The sequence below is a fragment of the Tamandua tetradactyla genome, chromosome 5 (assembly GCF_023851605.1).
Source record: "Tamandua tetradactyla isolate mTamTet1 chromosome 5, mTamTet1.pri, whole genome shotgun sequence".
Taxonomy (NCBI): domain Eukaryota; kingdom Metazoa; phylum Chordata; class Mammalia; order Pilosa; family Myrmecophagidae; genus Tamandua; species Tamandua tetradactyla.
This window is the reverse complement of record NC_135331.1, coordinates 154,624,824-154,649,378: the sequence shown is the minus strand read 5'-3', so window position 1 is coordinate 154,649,378 and position 24,555 is coordinate 154,624,824. Positions and strand designations below refer to the sequence as shown.

General features: G+C 35.5%; 1 protein-coding gene across 5 annotated transcripts in view; it reads left to right on the top strand.

Annotated features, from left to right (window-relative positions):
* MMS22L (MMS22 like, DNA repair protein) overlaps nt 1-24,555 on the top strand; it is a 160,577-nt gene that overhangs the window by 39,817 nt on the left and 96,205 nt on the right. For 4 of the 5 annotated variants that reach the window (XM_077162452.1, XM_077162449.1, XM_077162450.1 and 1 more), the window contains 2 exons: nt 2,244-2,420; nt 20,114-20,176. In XM_077162452.1, the coding sequence (XP_077018567.1) occupies nt 2,244-2,420; nt 20,114-20,176 (240 nt within the window). The remainder of the gene's footprint in view (nt 1-2,243; nt 2,421-20,113; nt 20,177-24,555) is intronic. The other variant, XM_077162451.1, reaches the window with a different exon arrangement.

Below are 24,555 nucleotides of genomic sequence, written 5' to 3'. Positions count from 1 at the left end.
AAGATATTAAGAATTGGGTGTCATCAGTCACAAGTTATAAAATAACCGTGTTTAATAAGTAAGTTTGAAACAAAAGAGCTAAGCTTGAAAATGAGCAGGATAAAAATCTTTTAAGTATAATGAAACAGATGAAAAAAACTAAATAGAGCTTCTAGAAATGAAGAACAAAATAATTAGCAGTTTGAAGCTCAGTATATGGGCACACCTGTAGGTTCAGATACAGTTGAGTTGAGAATTAGTGAACTAGAAATTAGACTGAAGAAGTCATGCACAGTGAAGAGAGAGAAGATAAATAATAGAAGAGGCTATGAAACATGGATTATATAGAGGATATCTAGTATATTTGTAATTGCATTTTCAAAGGAGAGGAAGGAGAAATGTAAGAGTAAATATTTAAGGAGAGAATGAGAATTTTACTAGTGTTGATGCATGATAACAGATCGAAAAGCCTAATGAATTTCCTTCACAGTAAATAAGAAGAAAACATACCCAGATACATCATACTGAAACTGCAGAAAAACAAAGATAAAGCGTTCAGACAAAAAACTTTCAAAATAGTGTTAAAATTAGATTGACAACTGATGTGTTAAGGTAAAGTAATTGTCAACTGAAATTCTATACCCAGCAAAATTTTTCAAGAATGAGATGAAATTAAACTATTTTCAACTAATTAAATTTAAGGCATTGCAAATAGTAGACTTTCACTTAAAGATTAACTTAAGCAGGAGGAAGGAGATCTCAGATGTAAGGACTGAGATGAAAAATTCATTGCTTTTCATATATGAACAGTGAAAGTGGTAAATATTTGGGTAAATGCAAACAAACATTTGTCTTATAAAACAATAATTTCTTGTGGCATAAACATAAGAAATATTAAATGCATGATGTCAGTTTCATGTTAAGTCAGGAGGAAGAAGAAGACAGATTAAGTTTCCTTACATCTTTTTTTCTTTTTGTTTTTTGTGAGAGGCATTGGATATTTATTAAACTTTAAACTTTGATAGAAATGCTTGGTGAAACAAAATGTCTGTGACTCTATAAGTAGTGGAAAAAATGGCAAAAATATATTGAATTAAAAAAAGTGAACTGCATACTATTGAGTATAACAAGAATAAAAAAAAGATCTAAAATAAAAGCGTTTTAAAAAGATGCAGTACTTTTTGTCTCTGGTGGCGGTGGGCTAGATTATTTGGATCAACCTTCTCACTGAAAACTAAAAAACAATCTGGATAATATGTTTTAAAATGTCTTCTTTTAAAATAGATCATTTGAAGATTCTGGATAAGAAAGTCTTAATTTGTTATCCTTCCATATTTGGGGGAAAGAAATCAAAGCACAGGGCCTACACAAGATAGGGAGTACGAAAGTTAGCATCTTTCTATGATTGGTTTTCCAAAAAGTTATTCCCTTTGTTTGAGGGTACAACACTCACAATCAGAATTGTAGCCTGACTAGAAATCACTTGTATAGATTTTCATCCCTTCCTACAAATTTTTCAAATAGAAAATCTTTACAATCACAAAAACAGACATTTAAAAATACCAGAAACTGTAAGCCAGATTCTTCTAAAACAGTATACAACAGAAACATCCATAAAAGTGTCAGATGTTGAATTGACAGTTGTATACTGACAGCTATGATAACTATGTTAAAGGAATAAATTAAATTGGAAGATATTTGCAAGGAACATGAAACTACAAAGCAGATTTGCAAAGAACCAAGTAGAAGTTCTATAAGTAACACAATAATTTAAGAACCCCCCCAAAAAAACCCTAAATAAATGGATTTAACAGATTAAACACAGCTAAAGAAAGTATAAATTGTAAGGAAAGATAAAATTAGTCCTGAGAGTATCAGAGGTCCACAAATAGGGAATACATATAAAATAGTTACAGTAGGGGGATGCCATGAGAAAGTATAACTAGTTTAATTGAAATCTCAAAAGCGCAAGAGAATTGAGCAAAGGCAGTGTTTGAGAATTTTTACGGAATTGGTGAAAGACAACAATCCACAGATTTAAGAAGCATGATAAATCTAAAGCCTGGTAAATAACCGTAACCTAAAATTCTGCATTTGGCAAACCATCTTTTTCACATATAAGACAATTTTTATCATTCTTTAAGCTCTGTATATGTGTTTTACATTTTCTTTTGTGTGTATATTTCATTATAAGAATGGAAGGAAAACCCCATTATTGGGACAGTGTCTTAATTTACTGAATTGTATTACTTCTTTTTCTATAGTCACTTTGGAACTGGATGGAAAAATTACTTAAAACACTTTTTGAAAAATCAAGTGACCAAAAAAGACCTTCGGTTCCTGTAATCCAGTCCAGGGATCCATTAGGTTTTAGTTGGTGGATTATTACTCATTTAGCATCATTTTACCAGTTTGATCGCCATGGAGTATCAGATCATACGGTAAGGTCTTATTTTTTTTAAGACTTCCTTATATTATCAATTAATACATGCTTTTATAGACAAATTCGAGAGTAACTGAGCAGAAACAATAACAAAAATTGCCATAATCCTACAGAAGTAAATTCCATTTCCAAGGTTTAGACCTCTCTATAAACATCTTGAAAAATGATGAAGTTTATGTTTTATTGTTTGTTTAAATAAAAGCAACTTGTTGAAGACTTGGAATCTAGTCCTGGCTCTCCTACTAAGTAGTTTGGCCTTCAATAAATTTCTTAAACCTTTCTGGGCTTCTGTTACATCATTCAAAAAACATGAGATGAAATTGGCTAATTGTTTCAGAGTTTCTTTCTAGTTTTAAAAGCTGTAAGATTGTCATAGGGCAAGCATATGTCTTCAAAAATGAATGATCAGTTTTTGTAAATAATTTGATAAAATTATTTCTCCAGAAAAACCCTTTTTAGAGAAGTGGTTCTCAAAGTTATTTTAATCTACTAAGCAATCATGAAGTGTCCTACAAATAGGAAGACAGATTTTAATTAGGATATCAATTTCTAGTTAGGAACTTTTTTTTTTTTCAGTGTTACTTAAAATGCTGTATGAATAAAACCAGCTGGTGGAAGTATTTATTTGAAGCCCTGTTGGTATTTAATTCGTCTACATTCTGAAATCTAGAGTCTTGAAGCCAATGTGTCTATATTTTCAAACTTGTTTTTTTTTTTGATGGGAGTGATTCCCGACCTTGGGAACTTTAAAATCCAGATTCATCATACCCACCTGCGAATTATTTAAAGTCCAGATTTCTAAATCTTAACGATGGAGATCCTGATTTAGTAGATCTGGTAGGGAGTGTGGGGATCCATATTTTTAAGAAGTACCTTGATTCTATTCTCATCCTCTATCTAGTATTGGAAACCATTCCTTTGTGAAACTTTTTTCTTGGTGGACTTCCCAGATTTTCCTCTCTGGAAGATTGCAGAGTTAGTTTTGAGAAGTCATCTGTGGAATGTGAGGGAACCAGTTAGTACTGGCATAAAAACATATATTGTAGAACTGAAACGGGCTTCAAGAAGTCATCTAAATGATCCCCCTAATAGTAAAATCATCCCCCTCAGGAGATTGCAAGATGAAGTAAAATAATAACTCAGAAAGTCCTTTGAGAAATTCATCCTCAGCACAGTATCAGTGCTTTTAACACCAGTTATATTGAGAGAGAACAATAGAACGAGTTTTTCACAGGAAGGATTGTAAACACTCAATAAATGTTAGCAGTTGCCATTGAAATAGTAGTCCTTTTATTAAGTATTATTGTAGGGCTTATGTAGTCATGATTCACATCTTTTAATTATTAGAATAGAGGAACAACATTAAAAATTACCTATAATGTGAATGTCTTAACATGAGCATTTTTATTTCTCTTCCCTTCAATCCTCTCTGAGTACCTGCCTATTTCTAATTTTAATCAGTGTAAGTAAATATGGTAATTAAACACTCTATTGTGTGATAGCATAATAATAGATGCCAATGAGAGGATAAATACACATGAAACAGATTGTAATGTCTCTTGCTTCAATGAACATGGTTTTAGATTATTGTTTTTTCTTGGAGCTACATTAATATCTACTTCATTGAATGGTATATTTGAATAGTGGTTGATATTGACCCCCAGATTCTCCCAGTGTGGTAGGTAATCTAGCCACATAAATATATATCATTACTATTACTATTGTAATGTTGAATTGCATTGGTATAACCACCCACTATTGCACTGCAAAAATCACTCTGTTTTTTTCATAGAGTACTCCAGAGGAGATTATTGCTTTTATTAGCTCTGAACAAGATAGTAAATGAATTGTCTTTGTTTAAAATAGCATACCCTTGTGTCTTTTAGTATTTGTCTGCAATTCCTGTTTGATTATATTTTGCTGGGGTACATATATTTTATAAAATCTTCATTTTCTATTATATAGAAGGTTTTAAAAGGAAGGTCATGATACTTGGAAAAAGAAACGCTCACATGATAAAAATAAGGATGTATTAAGTGTATGTATGTATATGTAAAGTTGATCATGCCTTTATTCACAGATTCTCAAAAAGTTCCAAATATGTCTGGACTTCTTAGTAATTTTTAAAGAAAAATGCGGTTCCTCCAGTTAATATTTTTTCTTATGGGTGACCTGTAGCACATTTCACTTAAGTATTTAACATCTCACAATGACTCTTGAATTCTTAGCTTAGTGAAGTCTTACAAAATAGATGAAAATATTTTCTCCATTTTACAATTGATGTAACTGAAGTTATACAGTGGTTAAATGTCACCCTGTCTTTATCACTTAAATTTGGTATTTGGGTCCTCCTAAAGATGGCCATTTATGGTTATTTTTCCCTTGTTCCATCTGGTTTCCCCTTTCACTCTTATAAGTGTATCGATTTGTTTGATAAAATTATATGGTTATTCTAATGTATAAACATAAAGGAAAATTGGTTTATTTTCCCAAGAGATTATATAGGATGTTAATTTAGGTATGGGATATATTTAGATCAGAATTTTGAAAATTGTGTAAATTTATCTATTTTTCCTCTATGACGTATTTTGTATAGCCAAGTACAATAGAAAAAATGGCTATACAGTAAACATGCTTTATTCTACAACAGAATAATCTGGAGTGAGAGGAATATGAGGTAATAACGATTATTCGTATGTTCTTCACCAAGGAAATGTTTCTAGTTTTGTGATAACCATGGAGACATTTCAGTATCTCACTTCTCATACTAATGGCTTTAGATATTCATACATAGTACTTTTTTTTTCAGAGAGTATGTTATCCTCAAATAATCCCAGCCATCTATTTTAAAACCAAATAGAATTTAAAAGGGAAAAATCACTTTGGGGCACTGCAGGAGTTGGTTTTCATGCTGTTTTTCCTGCTCAGAACGTAGTGCCGTCATTCAGTCTAGATGATGCTCGTTTTGAAATGTATGAAATGGTGACCAGATAAATAATCTAAAATGTAACCTTAAAATAAGGGTTGCACTCGGCTATCTGGTCTGCTGGAAGTTAAGATTGTGAAATTTGTTTGATATTCCTGGTGAAGATACCTCCTATACTATACTAAAGCCTGAGGATTAGTTTTGATGAAAGAGTAAGTAGTATAAAACATAGGCCAAACTTGATGACTTCTTCCCTCCTTTTTATCAGTTGAAATTAGGTGTAACTTGCTTTGTAGAAAAAAAAAGTTATAGCTACTTACTGATGAAGTTAAATTTCCCTATGGAAGAAAAACCTGTATCCTTTTGGTGTATATATTCCGTTACTCAGATTTTATTTGAACCTGATACAGATGCCATTCCTTCCTTTGAATTAAGATTTATTTTTGGTTTAGATTATAGCCACAATACTCATTTATGTGGTTGAAATTCTTTGGGTTATACTATTTCACTGTAATTCCTGTGATTCAAATGTCTTAATAGAACAGAACAATGGAAATATACTCATTAACCCTATCAAATTATAAAACTAAATCTTCAATTATGTTGATCCTGTAATGTTCCTTCATACTTGACATGAGTGATAACATTTTGTTAATGAAGAACAATATAAAAAATGAATTGGAGGGGAATTGTGGGAAGATGGCCGAGTAGGAGACTCCAGAAATCAGTCCCTCCACAAGCCAATTATTAAACAAGCTGAAACTGTCTCCAACTACAGGCATACCTTGTTTTATTGTGTTTCACTTTATCGCTCTTCACAGATACTGTGTTTTTTAGAAATTGAAAGTTTGTGGCAACCCTGAGTTGGGTCTCTCGGCCCATTTTTCCAATAGCATGTGCTTGCTTTGTGTTTTTGTGTCACATTTTGGTAATCCTTGCAAAATTTCAAACTTTTTCATTATAATCTGTTCTGATGATCTGTGATCTTTTATGTTACTGTTGTAATTGTTTTGGGGGCGCCACGAACCATGCACGGCTAACTTAAAAAATGTGTGTGTTCTAACTGCTCCACTGATCAGCCGTTGTCTTTCCACAGCAATCTTGAAATTAGGCCAACTTAACAATGGCCTCTAAGTGTTAAAGTGGAAGGAAGAATTGCATGTCTCTCACTTTAAATCAAAAGTTAGAAATGATTAAGCTTAGTGAGGAAGGCATGTTGAAAGCAAAGATAGGCCAAAAGCTGGACCTCTTGTGCCATACAGTTAGCCAAGTTGTGAATGCAAAGGAAAAGCTATTAAAAGAATTTAAAAGTGCTACTCCAGTGAACATACAAATGAATTTAGAAAGTAATTTCTACTTTTTGCTGATATGAAGAAAGTTTTAAGAGTCTAGAAAAAATCAAACTAGCCACAGCATTCATGTAAGCCAAAGCCTAATTTAGAGCAAGACCCTAGCTGTCTTCAGTTCTTTTAAGGCTGAGAGGCAAGAAAGCTATAGTAGAGAAATATGAAACTAGCAGAGGTTTAAGGGAATAAGCCATCTCCATAGCATCAAAGTGCATGGTGAAAGCAGCAAGTGCTGATGTAGAAACTGCTGCAAGTTATTCAAAAGATCTAGCTGTGATAATTGATGAATATGGCTATAGTAAACAACAGAGTTTCATTTTGGAAGATTGTCCAACTGTTGGAAGAAGTCGCCATCTAGGACTTTTCATAGTTAAAGAGGAGAAGTCAATGCCTGGCTTCAGAGCTTCAAGGGCAGGCTTACTCTCTGGGTAGGGGCTTATGCAGCTGGTGACTAAGTTGAAGCCAATGATTATTTACCATTCTGTAAATCTTAGAACCCTGAAAAAGGAAGCTAAGTCTACTCTGCCTGTGCTCTGTAAGTGGAACAACAAAGCCTGGATGACAGCACTTATATTTACCACAGAATCTACTGAATATTTTAAGCCCACACTTGAGCTCCACTGCTTGGACAAAAAGATCCCCTTCAAAATATGACTGCTCATTGACAATGCACCTGGTCAGCCAGGAGCTCTGATGGAGATAGACAAGAAGATTAATGGTGTTTTAATGTCTGCTAGCAGAGCATCCATTCTGCAGCCCAGGGATAAAAGAATAATGTGGACTTTCAAATCTTAGGATTTAAGAAATACTTTTTATAAGGCTGTAGCTGCCATAGATAGTGATTCCTTTGATTGATCTGGGCGAAGTCAATTGAAAACGTTCTGGAAAGGATTTACCTCGGTGCTGTTAAGTACATTTGTGATACATGAGTGAAGGTCAAAATGCCAACATGCACAGGAGTTTGAAAGAAGTTGATTGCAACCCTCATGACCTTGAGGGGTCCAAGACTTCAGTGGGGGAAGTAACTATAGGTGTGGTGGAAGTAGCAAGAGAACTAGAATTAGAAGTAGAGCCTGAAGAGAGACTGAATTATTCAGTGATAATCTTATGTTAAAACTAAAGTGGATAAGGAGTTGCTTCTTTAGGATGGGCAAAGAATGTGTTTTTTTTTTTTTTTTGCTATGGAATATGTTCCTGGTAAAGGTACTGTGAACATCATTGAAATGATAACAGGAGATTTAGAATGTTATATAAACTTAGTGATAAGGCAGCAGCAGGGTTTCAGTAAAATGCTATCAAATAGCATTGCATGCTACAAAAAAATCTTTCATGAAAGGAAGTCTAGCAATGTGGCAAACTTCAGTATTTTGTTTTAAGAAAATACTACAGCTACCCCAACTTCAGCAACCACCACCTTGATCATTCAGCAACCATCAACATGAAGCAAGACCTTTCATCAGCCAGAAGATTCACTGAAGGCTCAGATGGTGGTTAGCATTTTTTAGCAATAAAGCATTTTTTTTATTAATTAAAGAAAAAAAAGAAATTAACACAACATTTAGAAATCATTCCATTCTACATGTGCAATCAGTAATTCTTAACATCATCACATAGATGCATGATCATCATTTCTTAGTACATTTGCATCGAATTAGGAAAAGAACTAGCAAAACAACAGAAAAAAGATATAGAATGTTAATATAGAGAAAAAATTAAAATAATGGTAAAAAAAAGACACTAACAAACAAACAAACAGACAAACAAAAAAAAAACCTATAGCTCAGATGCAGCTTCATTCAGTGTTTTAACATGATTACTTTACAATTAGGTATTATTGTGCTGTCCATTTTTGAGTTTTTGTATCTAGTCCTGTTGCACAGTCTGTATCCCTTCAGCTCCAATTACCCATTATCTTACCCTGTTTCTAAGTCCTGTTGGTCTCTGTTACCAATGACATATTCCAAGTTTATTCTCGAGTGTCGGTTCACATCAGTGGGACCATACAGTATTTGTCCTTTACTTTTTGGCTAGACTCACTCAGCATAATGTTCTCTAGGTCCATCCATGTTATTACATGCTTCATAAGTTTATTCTGTCTTAAAGCTGCATAATATTCCATCGTATGTATATACCACAGTTTGTTTAGCCACTCTTCTGTTGATGAACATTTTGGCTATTTCCACCTCTTTGCAATTGTAAATAATGCTGCTATAAACATTGGTGTGCAAATGTCCATTTGTGTCTTTGCCCTTAAGTCCTCTGAGTAGATACCTAGCAATGGTATTGCTGGGTCGTATGGCAATTCTATATTCAGCTTTTTGAGGAACCGCCAAACTGCCTTCCACAGTGGTTGCACCATTTGACATTCCCACCAACAGTGGATAAGTGTGCCTCTTTCTTCGCATCCTCTCCAGCACTTGTCATTTTCTGTTTTGTTGATAATGGCCATTCTGGTAGGTGTGAGATGATATCTCATTGTGGTTTTGATTTGCATTTCTCTAATGGCCAGGGACATTGAGCATCTCTTCATGTGCCTTTTAGCCATTTGTATTTCCTCTTCTGGTAGGTGTCTGTTCAAGTCTTTTTCCCATTTTGTAATTGGGTTGGCTGTCTTTTTGTTGTTGAGTTGGACAATCTCTTTATAAATTATGGATACTAGACCTTTATCTGATATGTCGTTTCTAAATATTGTTTCCCATTGTGTAGGCTGTCTTTCTACTTTCTTGATGAAGTTCTTTGATGCACAAAAGTGTTTAATTTTGAGAAGCTCCCATTTCTTTCTTTCTTTCTTCAGTGCTCTTGCTTTAGGTTTAAGGTCCATAAAACTGCCTCCAATTGTAAGATTCATAAGATATCTCCCTACATTTTCCTCTAACTGTTTTATGGTCTTAGACCTAATGTTTAGATCTTTGATCCATTTTGAGTTAACTTTTGTATAGGGTGTGAGATACGGGTCTTCTTTCATTCTTTTGCATATAGATATCCAGTTCTCTAGGCACCATTTATTGAAGAGACTGTTCTGTCCCAGGTGACTTGGCTTGACTGCCTTATCAAAGATCAAATGTCCATAGATGAGAGGGTCTATATCTGAGCACTCTATTTGATTCCATTGGTTGATATATCTATCTTTATGCCAATACCATGCTGTTTTGACCACTGTGGCTTCATAATATGCCTTAAAGTCAGACAGTGCGAGACCTCCAGCTTCGTTTTTTTTCCTCAAGATACTTTTCGCAATTCGGGGCACCCTGCCCTTCCAGATAAATTTGCTTATTGATTTTTCTATTTCTGAAAAATAAGTTGTTGGGATTTTGATTGGTATTGCATTGAATCTGTAAATCAATTTAGGTAGGATTGACATCTTAACTATATTTAGTCTTCCAATCCATGAACACAGTATGCCCTTCCATCTATTTAGGTCTTCTGTGATTTCTTTTAACAGTTTTTTGTAGTTTTCTTTGTATAGGTTTTTTGTCTCTTTAGTTAAATTTATTCCTAAGTATTTTATTCTTTTAGTTGCAATTGTAAATGGGATTCGTTTCTTGATTTCCCCCTCAGCTTGTTCATTGCTAGTGTATAGAAATGCTACAGATTTTTGAATGTTGATCTTGTAACCTGCTACTTTGCTGTACTCATTTATTAGCTCTAGAAGTTTTGTTGTGGATTTTTCCGGGTTTTCGATGTATAGTATCATATCGTCTGCAGACAGTGATAGTTTTACTTCTTCCTTTCCAATTTTGATGCCTTGTATTTCTTTTTCTTGTCTAATTGCTCTGGCTAGAACCTCCAACACAATGTTGAATAATAGTGGTGATAGTGGACATCCTTTTCTTGTTCCTGATCTTAGGGGGAAAGTTTTCAATTTTTCCCCATTGAGGATGATATTAGCTGTGGGTTTTTCATATATTCCCTCTATCATTTTAAGGAAGTTCCCTTGTATTCCTATCTTTTGAAATGTTTTCAACAGGAAAGGATGTTGAATCTTGTCAAATGCCTTCTCTGCCTCAATTGAGATGATCATGTGATTTTTCTGCTTTGATTTGTTGATATGGTGTATTACATTAATTGATTTTCTTATGTTGAACCATCCTTGCATACCTGGGATGAATCCTACTTGATCATGATGTATAATTCTTTTAATGTGTTGGAGGATTCGATTTGCTAGAATTTTGTTGAGGATTTTTGCATCTATATTCATTAGAGAGATTGGCCTGTAGTTTTCTTTTTTTGTAATATCTTTGCCTGGTTTTGGTATGAGGGTGATGTTGGCTTCATAGAATGAATTAGGTATCTTTCCCTCCACTTCGATTTTTTTGAAGAGTTTGAGGAGAGTTGGTACTAATTCTTTCTGGAATGTTTGATAGAATTCACATGTGAAGCCGTCTGGTCCTGGACTTTTCTTTTTAAGAAGCTTTTGAATGACTGATTCAATTTCTTTACTTGTGATTGGTTTGTTGAGGTCATCTATTTCTTCTTGCGTCAAAATATATGTCTTTCCAGGAACCCGTCCATTTCATCTAAATTGTTGTATTTATTAGCATAAAGTTGTTCATAGTATCCTGTTATTACCTCCTTTATTTGTGTGAAGTCAGTGGTTATGTCTTCTCTTCCATTTCTGATCTTATTTATTTGCATCCTCTCTCTTCTTCTTTTTGTCAATCTTGCTAAGGGCCCATCAATCTTGTTGATTTTCTCATAGAACCAACTTCTGGTCTTATTGATTTTTCTCTATTGTTTTCATATTTTCAATTTCATTTATTTCTGCTCTAATCTTTGTTATTTCTTTCCTTTTGCTTGCTTTGGGGTTAGTTTGCTGTTCTTTCTCCAGTTCTTCCAAGTGGACAGTTAATTCCTGAATTTTTGCCTTTTCTTCTTTTCGGATAAAGGCATTTAGGGCAATAAATTTCCCTCTTAGCACTGCCTTTGCTGCGTCGCATAGGTTTTGATATGTTGTGTTTTCGTTTTCATTCGCCTCAAGGTATTTGCTAATTTCTCTTGCAATTTCTTCCTTGACCCACTCGTTGTTTAAGAGTGTGTTGTTGAGCCTCCACGTATTTGTGAATTTTCTGGCACTCCGTCTATTATTGATTTCCAACTTCATTCCTTTATGATCTGAGAAAGTGTTGTGTATGATTTCAATCTTTTTAAATTTGTTAAGACTTGCTTTGTGACCAGCATATGGTCTATCTTTGAGAATGATCCATGAGCACTTGAGAAAAAGGTGTATCCTGCTGTTGTGGGATGTAATGTCCTATAAATGTCTGTTAAGTCTAGCTCATTTATTGTAATATTTAAATTCTCTATTTCTTTATTGATCTTCTGTCTAGATGTTCTGTCCATTGATGAGAGTGATGAATTGAAGTCTCCAACTATTATGGTATATATGTCTATTTCCCTTTTCAGTGATTGCAGTGTATTCCTCACGTATTTTGGGGCATTCTGGTTTGGTGCATAAATATTTATGATTGTTATGTCTTCTTGTTTAATTGTTCCTTTTATTAGTATATAGTGTCCTTCTTTGTCTCTTTTAACTGTTTTACATTTGAAGTGTAATTTGTTGTATATTAGTATAGCTACTCCTGCTCTTTTCTGGTTGTTATTTGCATGAAATGTCTTTTCCCAACCTTTCACTTTCAACCTATGTTTATCTTTGGGTCAAGATGTGTTTCCTATAGGCAGCATATAGAAGGATCCTGTTTTTTAATCCATTCTGCCAGTCTATGTCTTTTGATTGGGGAATTCAGTCCATTAACATTTAGTGTTATTACTGTTTGGATAATATTTTCCTCTACCATTTTGCCTTCTGTATTATATCTATCATATCTGATTTTCCTTCTTTCTACACTCTTCTCCATACCTCTCTCTTCTGTCTTTTTGTATCTGACTCTAGTGCTCCCTTTAGTATTTCTTGCAGAGCTGGTCTCTTGGTCACAAATTCTCTCAGTGACTTTTTGTCTGAGAATGTTTTAATTTCTCCCTCATTTTTGAAGGACAATTTTGCTGGATATAGGAGTCTTCGTTGGCAGTTTTTCTCTTTTAGTAATTTAAATATATCATCCCACTGTCTTCTAGCTTCCATGGTTTCTGCTGAGAAATCTACACATAGTCTTATTGGGTTTCCCTTGTATGTGATGGATTGTTTTTCTCTTGCTGCTTTCAAGATCCTCTCTTTCTCTTTGACCTCTGACATTCTAACTAGTAAGTGTCTTGGAGAACGCCTATTTGGGTCTAATCTCTTTGGGGTGCGCTGCACTTCTTGGATCTGTAATTTTAGGTCTTTCATAAGAGTTGGGAAATTTTCAGTGATAATTTCTTCCATTAGTTTTTCTCCTCCTTTTCCCTTCTCTTCTCCTTCTGGGACACCCACAACACGTGTATTGGTGCGGTTCATATTGTCCTTGAGTTCCCTGATCCCCTGTTCAAATTTTTCCATTCTTTTCCCTATAGTTTCTGTTTCTTTTTGGAATTCAGATGTTCCATCCTCCAATTCACTAATTCTAGCCTCTGTCTCTTTAAATCTGCCATTGTAGGTATCCATTGTTTTTTCCAGCTTTTCTACTTTGTCCTTCACTCCCATAAGTTCTGTGATTTGTTTTTTCAGTTTTTCTATTTCTTCTTTTTGTTCAGCCTATGTCTTCTTCATGTCCTCCCTCAATTTATTGATTTAGTTTTTGAAGAGGTTTTCCATTTCTGTTTTTATATTCAGCATTAGTTGTCTCAGCTCCTGTATCTCTTTTGAACTATTGGTTTGTTCCTTTGACTGGGCCATATTTTCAATTTTCTGAGCGTGATCCGTTATCTTCTGCTGGCGTCTGGGCATTTAATCAGATTTCCCTGGGTGTAAGACCCCGCAGTTTGAAAGATTTTTCTGTGAAATCTCTGGGCTCTGTTTTTCTTATCCTGCCCAGTAGGTGGCGGTCGTGGTGCTCATCTGTCTGTGGGTCCCACCAGTAAAAGATGCTGTGGCTCCTTTTACTTTGGAAAACTATCGCTGTATGGGGGGTTCGCCAGCCGAAGCGGCTTGGGGGAGTGCCAATCCGAATCTCCCAACCGACCCGGGGATCCCCGCGCGGGGAAGGTCGCCGGCCTCCGCGGCTTGGGGGAACGCCTGTCCAAATTTCCCAGCCGGACCGGGAAGCCACGTGTTTGGAAGGGACCCCGGTCGCCGTTCTCCGCGGCTTGGGAATCTCCGATTCAATTCTCCCAGCTGGTCCGGGGGGCCGCGCTTGGGGCGGGGGCACCAGCCGCCGCGGCTTGAGGGAACCGCCTGTCCAATTCTCCCAACCGGCCCGGGAAGGAGGGAGGGAGGGACTCCGGCCCGGGAAAGCTCGCGCTCCTTGGCGATCTCACCGGAGCGGGTTCTCTCAGCCAGTCAGCTGTTCCAGAATGGGGTACGCTGTCTTCTTGGTCTCTGTTGTGGCTCCGGGAGCTGTTCTGAATTGTTTCTACTTCTCTAGTAGCTGTTCTGGAGGAGGAACTAAGACCCACGCGTCTTACTAAGCCGCCATCTTCTCCGGACCAATAAAGCTTTTTTAAATTAAGGTATATAGGTTGTCATTTTAGACATAATATTGCATATTTACTAGACTACAGTATAGTGTAAACATAATTTGTATGTACATTGGGAAACCAAAAAATTTGTATTCCTTGCTTTATTGTGATATTTGCTTTATTGTAGTGGTCTGGTATTGACCTGCAGTATCTCTATTGTATGCCTGTAATACTGGTAGTTATATTTATCCCTGTCATTACTCTTACTGGAGATTTATATTTCTTCATTTGGCTTTGATCTATTGCCTGTTGCCCTTTCCTTTCAAGCTACAAAACTTCAGCATTTCTTGTACTCTAGTGGTGATGACTTCCCTTAGCTTTTGTTTATCTAGGAATGTCTTAATCTCTCCTACATTTTTTTTTCTCCTACATTTTTCAAAGATAGCATTTTGGTTTGGTAAAGCTGCTGGAATGCAATATACCAGAAATGGATTAGGTTTTACAATAGGAGTTTATTGACTTAGAATTTATAGTTCTAAAGCCATGAAAATATCCCAATTAAGGCATCAACAGGATGATACCTTCTCTGAAGAAAGGCCAATGGCCAGCGTCTGCTGATCTTTCTCTTCTAGGTTTTATTGCTTTCAGGTTCTGCTCTTTCAGTTTCAATAAGTCCTTCCTTTGCTTCTCCTGGGGCTTTTCTCTCCAAGATCTTTGGGCTCTCTCTGTCCTTTATTCTCTCATGAAGGACTCCAGTAAAAAGGTTAAGACACACCTTTAATTGGGTAGATCAAATCTTAATTGAAACAACCTCATCAAAAGGTCCCAACCACAATAGGTCTACCCCCACAGGAATGGATTAAAAGAACATGACCTTTTCTGGGATATGTAACAGCTTCAAACCAGCACAGACACTTTCACTAAATATAGATTTCTTGGTTGGCAGTTTTTTTACTTTCAGCACTTCAAATATATAATCCCACTGGTTTGTTTTGACTTTATTGTTTCCTTTAAGAAATCAGCACTTAATCTTATTGAGGCTCCCTTGTGTGCAGCATGCTGCTTCTCTTGCAGCTTTCAGAATATAGGGATGTCAAATGGTGCAGCTGCTATGGAAGGCAGTTTGGCAGTTCCTCAGCAGTTAAGTGCAGAATTACCATATGATCTGGGAATCCAACATCTGGATATGTACCCAAAAGAATTAAAAGCAGGGCCTTGAACAAATTCTTCCACACTTATGTTCATAGTGGCATTATTCTTGCTTGTCAAAGGATGGAAGCCCTCCCAAGGATCTGTCAGCCAATGAATGTATAAACCCATGTTCTAGTTTGCTAACTGCTGGAATGCAATATACCAGAAACAGAATGGCTTTTAAAAAGGGAAATTTAATAAGTTGCTAGTTTAAAGTTCTAAGGCCGAGAAAATGTCCCAGTTAAAACAAGTCTATAGAAATGTCCAATCTAAGGCATCCAGGGAAAGATACCTTGGTTCAAGAAGGCTGATGAAATTCAGGGTTTCTCTCTCAAGTGGAAGGGCACATGGTGAACACGGTCAGGGTTTCTCTCTCATCTGGAAGGGCACGTGACAAACACGGCATCATCTGCTAGCTTTTTCTCCTGGTTTCCTGTTTCATGAAGTTCTCCGGGAGGCATTTTCCTTCTTCATCTCCAAAAGTTGCTGGCTGGTTCCACATTTGGTTAAACCCTCACACAGAACGCTATTCTCTGGGTCTCCTTTTCTGGAGGCCCAGAATTTTCCAGAATATCAATTTCTAGTTTCTTCGTACCCAAGAGTTCAGTTCTCACCTTATCTCTTTCCTGTCGCATTTCACTGTAAGCTGTGAGGAAAAACCAGGGTGCACTTTCGACATTTAATTTGGAGAGCTCTTCTGCTAAATATCCGAGTTCATGGCTTTTAAAATCAGCTTTCTGGCCAAAACCAGTCGTCAATTTTGCCAGATTATCTGCCATTTTAAAACAAGGCTTGCCTTCCCTCCAGTCTTCAATAATACATGCCTTATTTCTGTCTAAGGCCTTATCAGAAGTATCTTTAGAGTCCACGTTTCTACCAACAGTCTCTTCAAAGCATTCTAGGCCTTTTCTATTAGGGTTATCACAACTCTTCCAGATTCTTCCCCTTATCCATTTAAAAATCTGTTTCAACATGTTTGGTATTTGCAAACCGCAGCAGCACCCCAATCCTGGTAATAAAATCTGTTCTAATTTGTTAGCTGCTGGTGTGCAATATACCAGAAACAGAATGGCTTTTAAAAGGGGAATTTAATAATGGTAGTTTAATAATTGATAGTTTACAGTTCTAAGGCCGAGAAAATGTCCCAGTTAAAAGCAAGTCTATAGAAATGTCCAATCAAAGGCATCCAGGGACAGATACCTTGGTTCAAGAAGGCTAATGAAGTTCAGGGTTTCTTTCTCAAATGGAAGAGCACATGGCAAGCAGTCAGAGTTTCTCTCTCATCTGGAAAGGCACATGGTGAACATGGTCAGGGTTTCTCTCATCTGGAAGGGCACATGGCGAACACGGCATCATCTGCTAGCTTCTTCTCTTGGCTTCCTGTTTCATAAAACTCCCTGGGAGGCATTTTCCTTCTTCATCTCCAAAGGTCGCTGGCTGCTGGACTCTACTTCTCGTGACCATGTCATTCTCTGCTCTCTCTGATTCTCCCATTCTCCAAAATGTTTCCTCTTTTATAGGATTTCAGAAACTAATCAAGACTCACCCAAATGGGTGGAGACGTGTCTCCAGCTAATCCAGGTTAACAACCACTGTTGATTAAATCACGTCTCCGGGGAGATGATCTAATTAGTTTCAAGCATGCAGTGCTGGTTAAGAATTAGAAGAAACGGCTGCCTTTACAAAATGGGGTTAGGATTAAAACATGGCTTTTCTAGGGTACATACATCTTTTCAAACCCGCACAGCACACAATGGACTATTATTCAGCCCTAAAAAGGAATGACATTCCTATACATGAGACATGGATGAACCTTAAAGACATCTCGTTGAGGCAAATAAGTAGATGCAAAAGGATGAATGTTGTGTTGTCTCACTGATTGGAAACAATTAGAATAAGCATGCTCAACAGAATTAGAATCTAAAATATAAAAATCTAAAAAGCTTATCAGAGCTTGAGGTGAGGTGGGGAATAGGGAGTTAAGGCTTAACACGTACAGTATTTCTATGTGGGATGGTGGAAAAGTTTTGGTTAATAGATTGTGGCGAGGATAGCAGAATATTGTGATTATAATTAACAGCATTGAATTGTATCTTTGAGTGTGGTTTACAGGGAAAATACTAGGTTGTATATATCTGGTATTAAAAAAAAAATCCATGGAACTGCACAACACAAACAGTAAACCCTAAGTTAAACCATTGACTCTTCTTAATGGTATAGTTATAAAAATGTGTTTTTATCAGTTGTGACAATTGTACCACACCAGTGTAAGATGTTAATAATAGAGTAATATATGGGAACCACTTTTCCGAAAAATGACTAAGTCACTGTTAGTTATTGCTGCATAACAAGATTTAACAACCTAAAATTGCAAACGTTTATTACCTCACAGTTTCTGAGTGTCCAGCCTCCAGGTGCAGCTTAGTTGGGTGGTTCTGGGTCCAAGTCTCTCATGAGGTTGCATCAGGCTCAGCCAGGGCCTCATCCTCTGTCACGTCTCAGCTCTCTTCTGTTGGCAGGAGTCTTCAGTTATTCATCAGGTGGGCCTTCCCAGAGCTGCTCTCCATGTGGTTTCTTCCAGATCTAGTGTTGGGAGGGAAAAAGAGAGGGTCATCAAGATGGGAACTGCAAAGTTTTATAACCTAATCCTGAAAGTGGCAACCGTCACTCCTGCCGTATTATATTGGTCACAGACCACCCTGGTACAGTGGAGGGGAGGAGATTATAGAAGGGCATGAATGTCAGGAGCAAGGATCATCGACAGTCACTTAGAGGCTTGCTACCACAGTCAAGGACCACCTTTATTAAGGAAATGCTTACTTAGTGACCTAGTATAGTTAGAACCTCACATGAATATTGACCATCCTTTCAAGATCAAGAGGATTGATCATACTTTAATCCTTTATTGGTCATTTGCATTCGTCTTTATGAAAATCATCTTTATAATAAGGATGGTAAGATGTGGTGAGGCTCTTTGCTTTTGTACCAGGGCTTTGCTTTTTTAGATCTTATAGTTACTTTCTGCACTGTGTGTGTGTGTGTGTAAAACTGGTTGTTACTTGCTTCCATTTGGATATACTTTCTCTGCTTCAGTTTGTGAATTGAGATATCCTGTGAAAAGGTTCTCCAGACTTTCCTGTGGGAAAAGTGGATTTGTTTTCAGTGTCTAGCCTTTGTGAAAAAGTCTGTTTTGACTTTGTTCCTTTTTGGGAAGAATTCTTCAGATAGTTGAACTTGCCAGATAAGTGACCTTTGGCCAAATAAAATAATACTGTTTAATTCTTCTTTATTTTCTCTATAGAATATTTAGTTACTCTCTTTACCAAAGCAAGATGTTGCCAGAATGCAGAAACAAATGGCTTCTAAAAAGGGAATTTATTAAATTGCAAGTTTTCATTTATAAAGCTGTGAAAATGTCCAAATTAAGACACCAACAAATGGTTACCTTCGCACAAGAAAGGCTAATGCCAGAACACCTCTGTCATTGGGAAGGCACATGGGCATGTCTGCCAGCTTTCTCTCCCAGCTTCTTCAGTGGCTTCCCTGGGGGCGTTTTCTTACATCTCTAAAGGTCTCTGACTGTGTGGGCACTAAATCTTTTTCCAAATGATAGCCTCTTAAAGAACTCCAGTAACTAACCCTGTCTTGAATGGGTGGAGACACGTCTCCTTGAAAACCAACTAGTCAGAAGTTACCACCCACAATTGGGTGAGCCACATCTTCATGGAAACGATCAAAAAGATCCCACCTAGCAATATTGAATGAAGATTAAAGAGTGGCTTTTTTGGGGTACATAACAATTTCAAACCAGGACGGATGTTTTGGTACTGTGGTAGTTAAGTTCAGGTGTCAGCTTGGCTAGGTGAAGGTGCTTAGTTCTATTGTTGTGGACATGAGCCAATGGCATGTGAAGCTCAACTGTTGCTGATTACATCTGCAGTCAGCTAGGAGGTGTGCCTGCTGCAGTGAATGATGTTTGATTTAATTGGCTGGTGCTTAAATGAGAGAGCTCAACGTACCACAGCCCAAGCAGCTCAGCATACGTCATCCAGCACTGGCAGCTCAGCCTAGGCCTTTGGAGATGCAGAAAGGAATCACCCTGGGGAAAGTTGTTGGAACCCAGAGACCTAGAGAGAAGGCCAGCAGAGATCACCCTGTGCCTTCCCATGTAAGAAAGAACCTCAGTTGAAAGTTAGCTGCCTTTCCTCTGAAGGACTAATGAAATAAATCCCCTTTTATTAAAAGCCAGTCTGTCTCTGGTGTGTTGCATTCTGGCAGCTGGCAAACTAGAACAGGTACTATTACACATAAAATGAAGGAAAACTCTTCAGTGAGGAAAGAGCAGAATAGGGAAGAAGAGGAAGAAAACTCAGAGTATTAAAAAAATCTCCAAAAATATGTAGATATATAGTGTCCTTTTAAATTTACTAGATTATATCTGATATCAAAAAGCAGATATTTTAAAAAAGGTTTATACTTCTATAGAAGCATCACTGTTTAATAATACAACTCCTAATAAGGTTTATATTGGCTTGGGATGGTTATGAATTTTTTTTTCACTAATTCTGTCAGCTAATTCTCTGCCAAAGTAATAATATTAGACATTCAAGAATTTGTAGTGATTATGATGATAAAGAAAATGTCTGTACTTCTCATTCAATTTTCTGTATCATAATTTTAAATATATGCAAATGAAGAAAAATAATATTTATGCAACAATATTTTCTCCCTTTCTAGAGACAGATGGAATCAAATTGGAATTTTGTAGAAGAACTACTGAAGAAATCCATCAATGTTCAGGTAGTCACTTGAAGTGAGACAATTTGTATAGGCTTTGCTAAATTTTTATGTTACAGATTTTATTTATAAGAACCAAACTATTAAAATGATTTAAATATCAAACTTAGTTTCCTTATTAAAAATCTGAGTTAGTTAATAGTTATTTTTTATTAAAAATCATAATTCCTTATCAGTGAAGAGTTAATGCACAGAAGTTTCTATTAGTGGTTAGCCTTTAAAGATTTCTCTTTTTAACACTGAATTGTCAGTTAAAGGACAAAGATAATTATCCTCTTTGGTGACTTTGACAAAATGTATTCGAAATAAGTGGTAGAAGCTTTGGAACTACAAGCCATATATTGACTGTATGATATCAAGTCTAGAAGACATGATGAGGGAGATAGTGGCATTGGAAATTCAGCTATATCCTCATCACAGCAGGAAGGTGACTTACTTTGCTGAGCAATTTGTCTTACAGGCTTGAATCATACTCTAACTGATAAGGTTCTGGTTTCAGAGCATTCATTTCTTACCTTATCATTTTTCTTTCTGCAGAGCTGTTAATGTACTGCATTATGGCCCAGAGGTCAGACTTGACCTCTTTTTAAAATAGTTTTAAATATGCTATTCATCACATCTTTAAACATGTTCTCTGTAAATATGGCCAAAAGTTTTGTAATGTGTTTTTTACAGAAGAGTTTAAAGTAAATTATAGTAAAGAATATTTTTTAAATTTGAGAAATATATTACTTTTCTGTTAAAAAATAAATGTTATTTTAAAAACTTGAAGTGAAATGAAGAAATATGGCAGTGTAACGTTGCTTTTTAATATATATATATATAGTGGCTTAATTTTTGAAAATCAGTTTGATAGCTTAGAGTTTTCACTTTCATCTGTTAACTCTTAATTTTTGAGTGAAATCTATAAATACATTTAGTTATAATATGAATCTTCTAATTATGAGCTAAGAGTTCTAGCCTAGATGCATACATAAGTTGTATCAGAAACAAAATAACTATTAACCTTTTCAGAATGTTTTCTCCCAGCCACTGTAAAAGTTTTTGTTGTTTATTTCTTTTAATTAGCCATCTCCTGTGTTCTTTTTATTTTATTTTATTTTTTATTGTGGAATATGTATACAAAAAAACAATAAATCTTCAAGTACATTTTAACAAGTAGTTATAGAACAGATTTTAAAGTTTGATATGGGATACATTTCCCACAATTTTCCGTTTTTTCTTCTAGCTGCTCCAAGACACTGAAAACCAACAGAAACATCGATATGATTTAGCAGTCATACTTATTTGATAAATCTTATCTTCTCTGTTAAACTCCTCCTCTTCTTTAAATAACATGTATGCATAAAAGCAATAAATTTCAGGGTACACTGCAATAATTAATTGTAGAACAGATTTCAGAGTTTGGTATGGGTTACAATTCTACAATTTTAAGGTTTTATTTCTAACTGCTGTAAGGCACTGGAGGCTAAAAGAAATATCATCATAACTAGTCAACACTCATACTAATTTGTTAAACCCAACCTTCTCTGTATAACTCCATCATCACTCTCTCCCACCAGAGCTATGTCCATTCTAACTTTTTCATGTTGGAAGGAGCTATCGATAATATGGGTTAGGGGGATGGAACTAGTTGATGTTCTGGAAGGGCTGGCCCCTCTGTATTTCAGGACTTATCTGGTCCAGGGACTCATCTGGAGGTTGTAGGCTTTGGAAAGTTACTGGAGTGCATGGCAACTTTATAGAATCTTATTATATTATGCCCTAGGTATTCTTCAGGATTGGCAGGGATGGTTTTAGTTGGAATTTGCCAAGTTATGATAGGTAGCAATATCCTGTGTTCTTTTTGAGAACATATTTATCAACTTAAAGTTTCTTGCATATTTTTTACATTAAGAATATAGGGAATCACTAAAAAGTAGTCATTGTCATTTATATTGGCTATTAATCCAGTCTTTATGCCTTGACATGGCTTCTAAACCTTAATTAAAACCTAGTAAGGATTTTCAATAGTTAGATAGTATTACTTTTGTGCTGACAATTATGGCATCCCAATCAGTAATGAGAGCTTTGATTTTTAAATTAAGTTGCAACTGTTTGTGTCTTTTAAATTTCTTTCTGAATCAGCTAGTAGCAAATAGTGTATCCAAAGACATTTGATGATCTGTACCTCTGTTTCTGATGTATTAAATTATTTTTAAACTTCCTTTCATTTTTATCAGTGTATGAGTTAATGGCTTTGTTCTGCTAGGTTTTAAGTGACAGAGTATTTCTTAGGAGGCTCTGAAGTTTCACATGGATAATTATATATAAACTCAGTAATGGTGTGGGACAAACAGTGAGAAGATTTGTCACTGTCTTTGTTCCATAGAAAAGTTTGTTTTTTTGATTGAGAAATTTAAAACCATCTTTTAGTTCCTTGAAAATTTATACCTTTTTCTTTTGGATTATGAAGCCCTGTAATTTTGATTTTAAAGTAAGAAAATTCATTTGCTTGAAAAAATACTGTTCTTTGCTGGAATGTCTTATTCATTGGAATGTTTTACTCATTATGTGTTAAAACTTATTCTGACAATTCTTAGTTGGATTGTTACTTAACGTGCTAAAACTTACTCTGACACTGTGTGGTATACTTTAGCAATACAACTAGCATTTCTAATGACAACATTAAAAGCATTTTTAAGATGAGTAATTCTTGGAAGTAGGTAGGATGATCAACCATCTAATTTTTTAGGTGTGGGACAGGACATTTAGTGCTAAAACCAGGAAAGCCCTGGGCAAATCAGTTAGTCACCTTAAAGAGTAGAGATAATGACACTTTTTTTTTTGGAAAACCTAAGGAACTTCCCCTTTGAATTTAGGTATAATATAAAGTTGAAATATATTTGATGTGGGATAAGAGGTCATTGTAATATTTACAAAGAAATAGTTCATTCTTTTTGGCATTTTGTTGGTTTTATCTTATCTTGATTTTATCAAATTATGTCTTGTAGGTAGTATAAGATTACTTGCTAGAGTTCATGAAACCAATTTTGTGGGTACAGTAGGTGAATAAATAACATTTAAATAGAGCTGTCAGTTGATTGTATCTGTTTTCCTCCTATTGAGGTAAATTAAAAGCTCACTATGTTCATATGCTTTAACTTGATTTCCAACAGTGAGAGTCCCTTTGTACTATTTTTAAAAAATACAAAATATACATTCCAAATAGAAAATTCATAGCAGTCTTTACAAATAAAGTTGATAGTTGCTCCAGTGTAATTTTAATTAAGCAAATAATGTTTCAAGTCTTTTTAGCCAGAGATGATCTTCCAGAAGCAAAAGCTGGGTTTTGTTTAGTAAAGAGCGCATACATTGTTTAATTTTATTTAAGTTGAATAGTTAAGTGTTTGCTTTAAAAACATTTTAGAGATAATACTATTTAATATTTATAAATGCTAGTCATAAAATTTTGTTCTAGCTTTAAAACAGCAATACTGCTTTCATAGGAAAAGGGAGATTAAAAATCTTCCCACTTTATAAAAGCCTCATTTTCTGAGATCACAGAAACAATATTTTAGTTTTATCTAGGTCATAGAAGAGTATAAAAAGAGATTCTAATCAAGCCTAATATTAAAAGAAATATATTTTAGTTTGTTAAAGACCTTTTAAGTTGAAGAGTTGAAAGCTGAGAACTCAGGACATGATTAGATCAGAATAATGGGGTTTGTGTGATTAGATTAGAATGATGTGGGACATAATCTTCCAATTACTAATTAAATAATGTTTCTTGGGCAGAAGGATCTTGACAGGAATATCGAAATTCAGCTCTTTAGCCAGTCCTAAAAATAAATCCAATCAGGCAGATTTCTAGTAACAGTTAACATTTGGCTTGTAAGTAAAATTTTTTCTGATGGTTTCTGATTGGTAGGTTAGTTATGCACGAAGAACTGAACCAGTTGTTAGTCATTGCTGTATAGTTACTAAGCTTAAAAGAGTAAATGTTTTCATTTTTAGTGCAATAAAAGAATTTGACACGTGAAATATGCCTGAATTTAATATGCCTAAGAGAAATCTTTCAAAATAAAGATAGGAAGGCATTCTTTTAAAAGACCCATTGGGACTTGTGTAAAATGCAGTAGCTCAATAGCACGGTCCCTGGAATTGAGCCAGATGGTTTTAGACTGTGCAGAAAAGACGCTCACAGGTCCTTCTGGCTTATTAAAAATCTTTAATCAGAGGGTATGGACTTAAATGACCTTAATCAAACTTCCTGGTTTAGGTATGGTTTGACCTTACTTCACTCACAAAAATTGAAATGTATAAGTTTAAGATATGATACTGTGAACCTTTTGCCTTTATTATTTGATCATTAAAAGAGCTGGCATTTGGCTTTAAAAAGT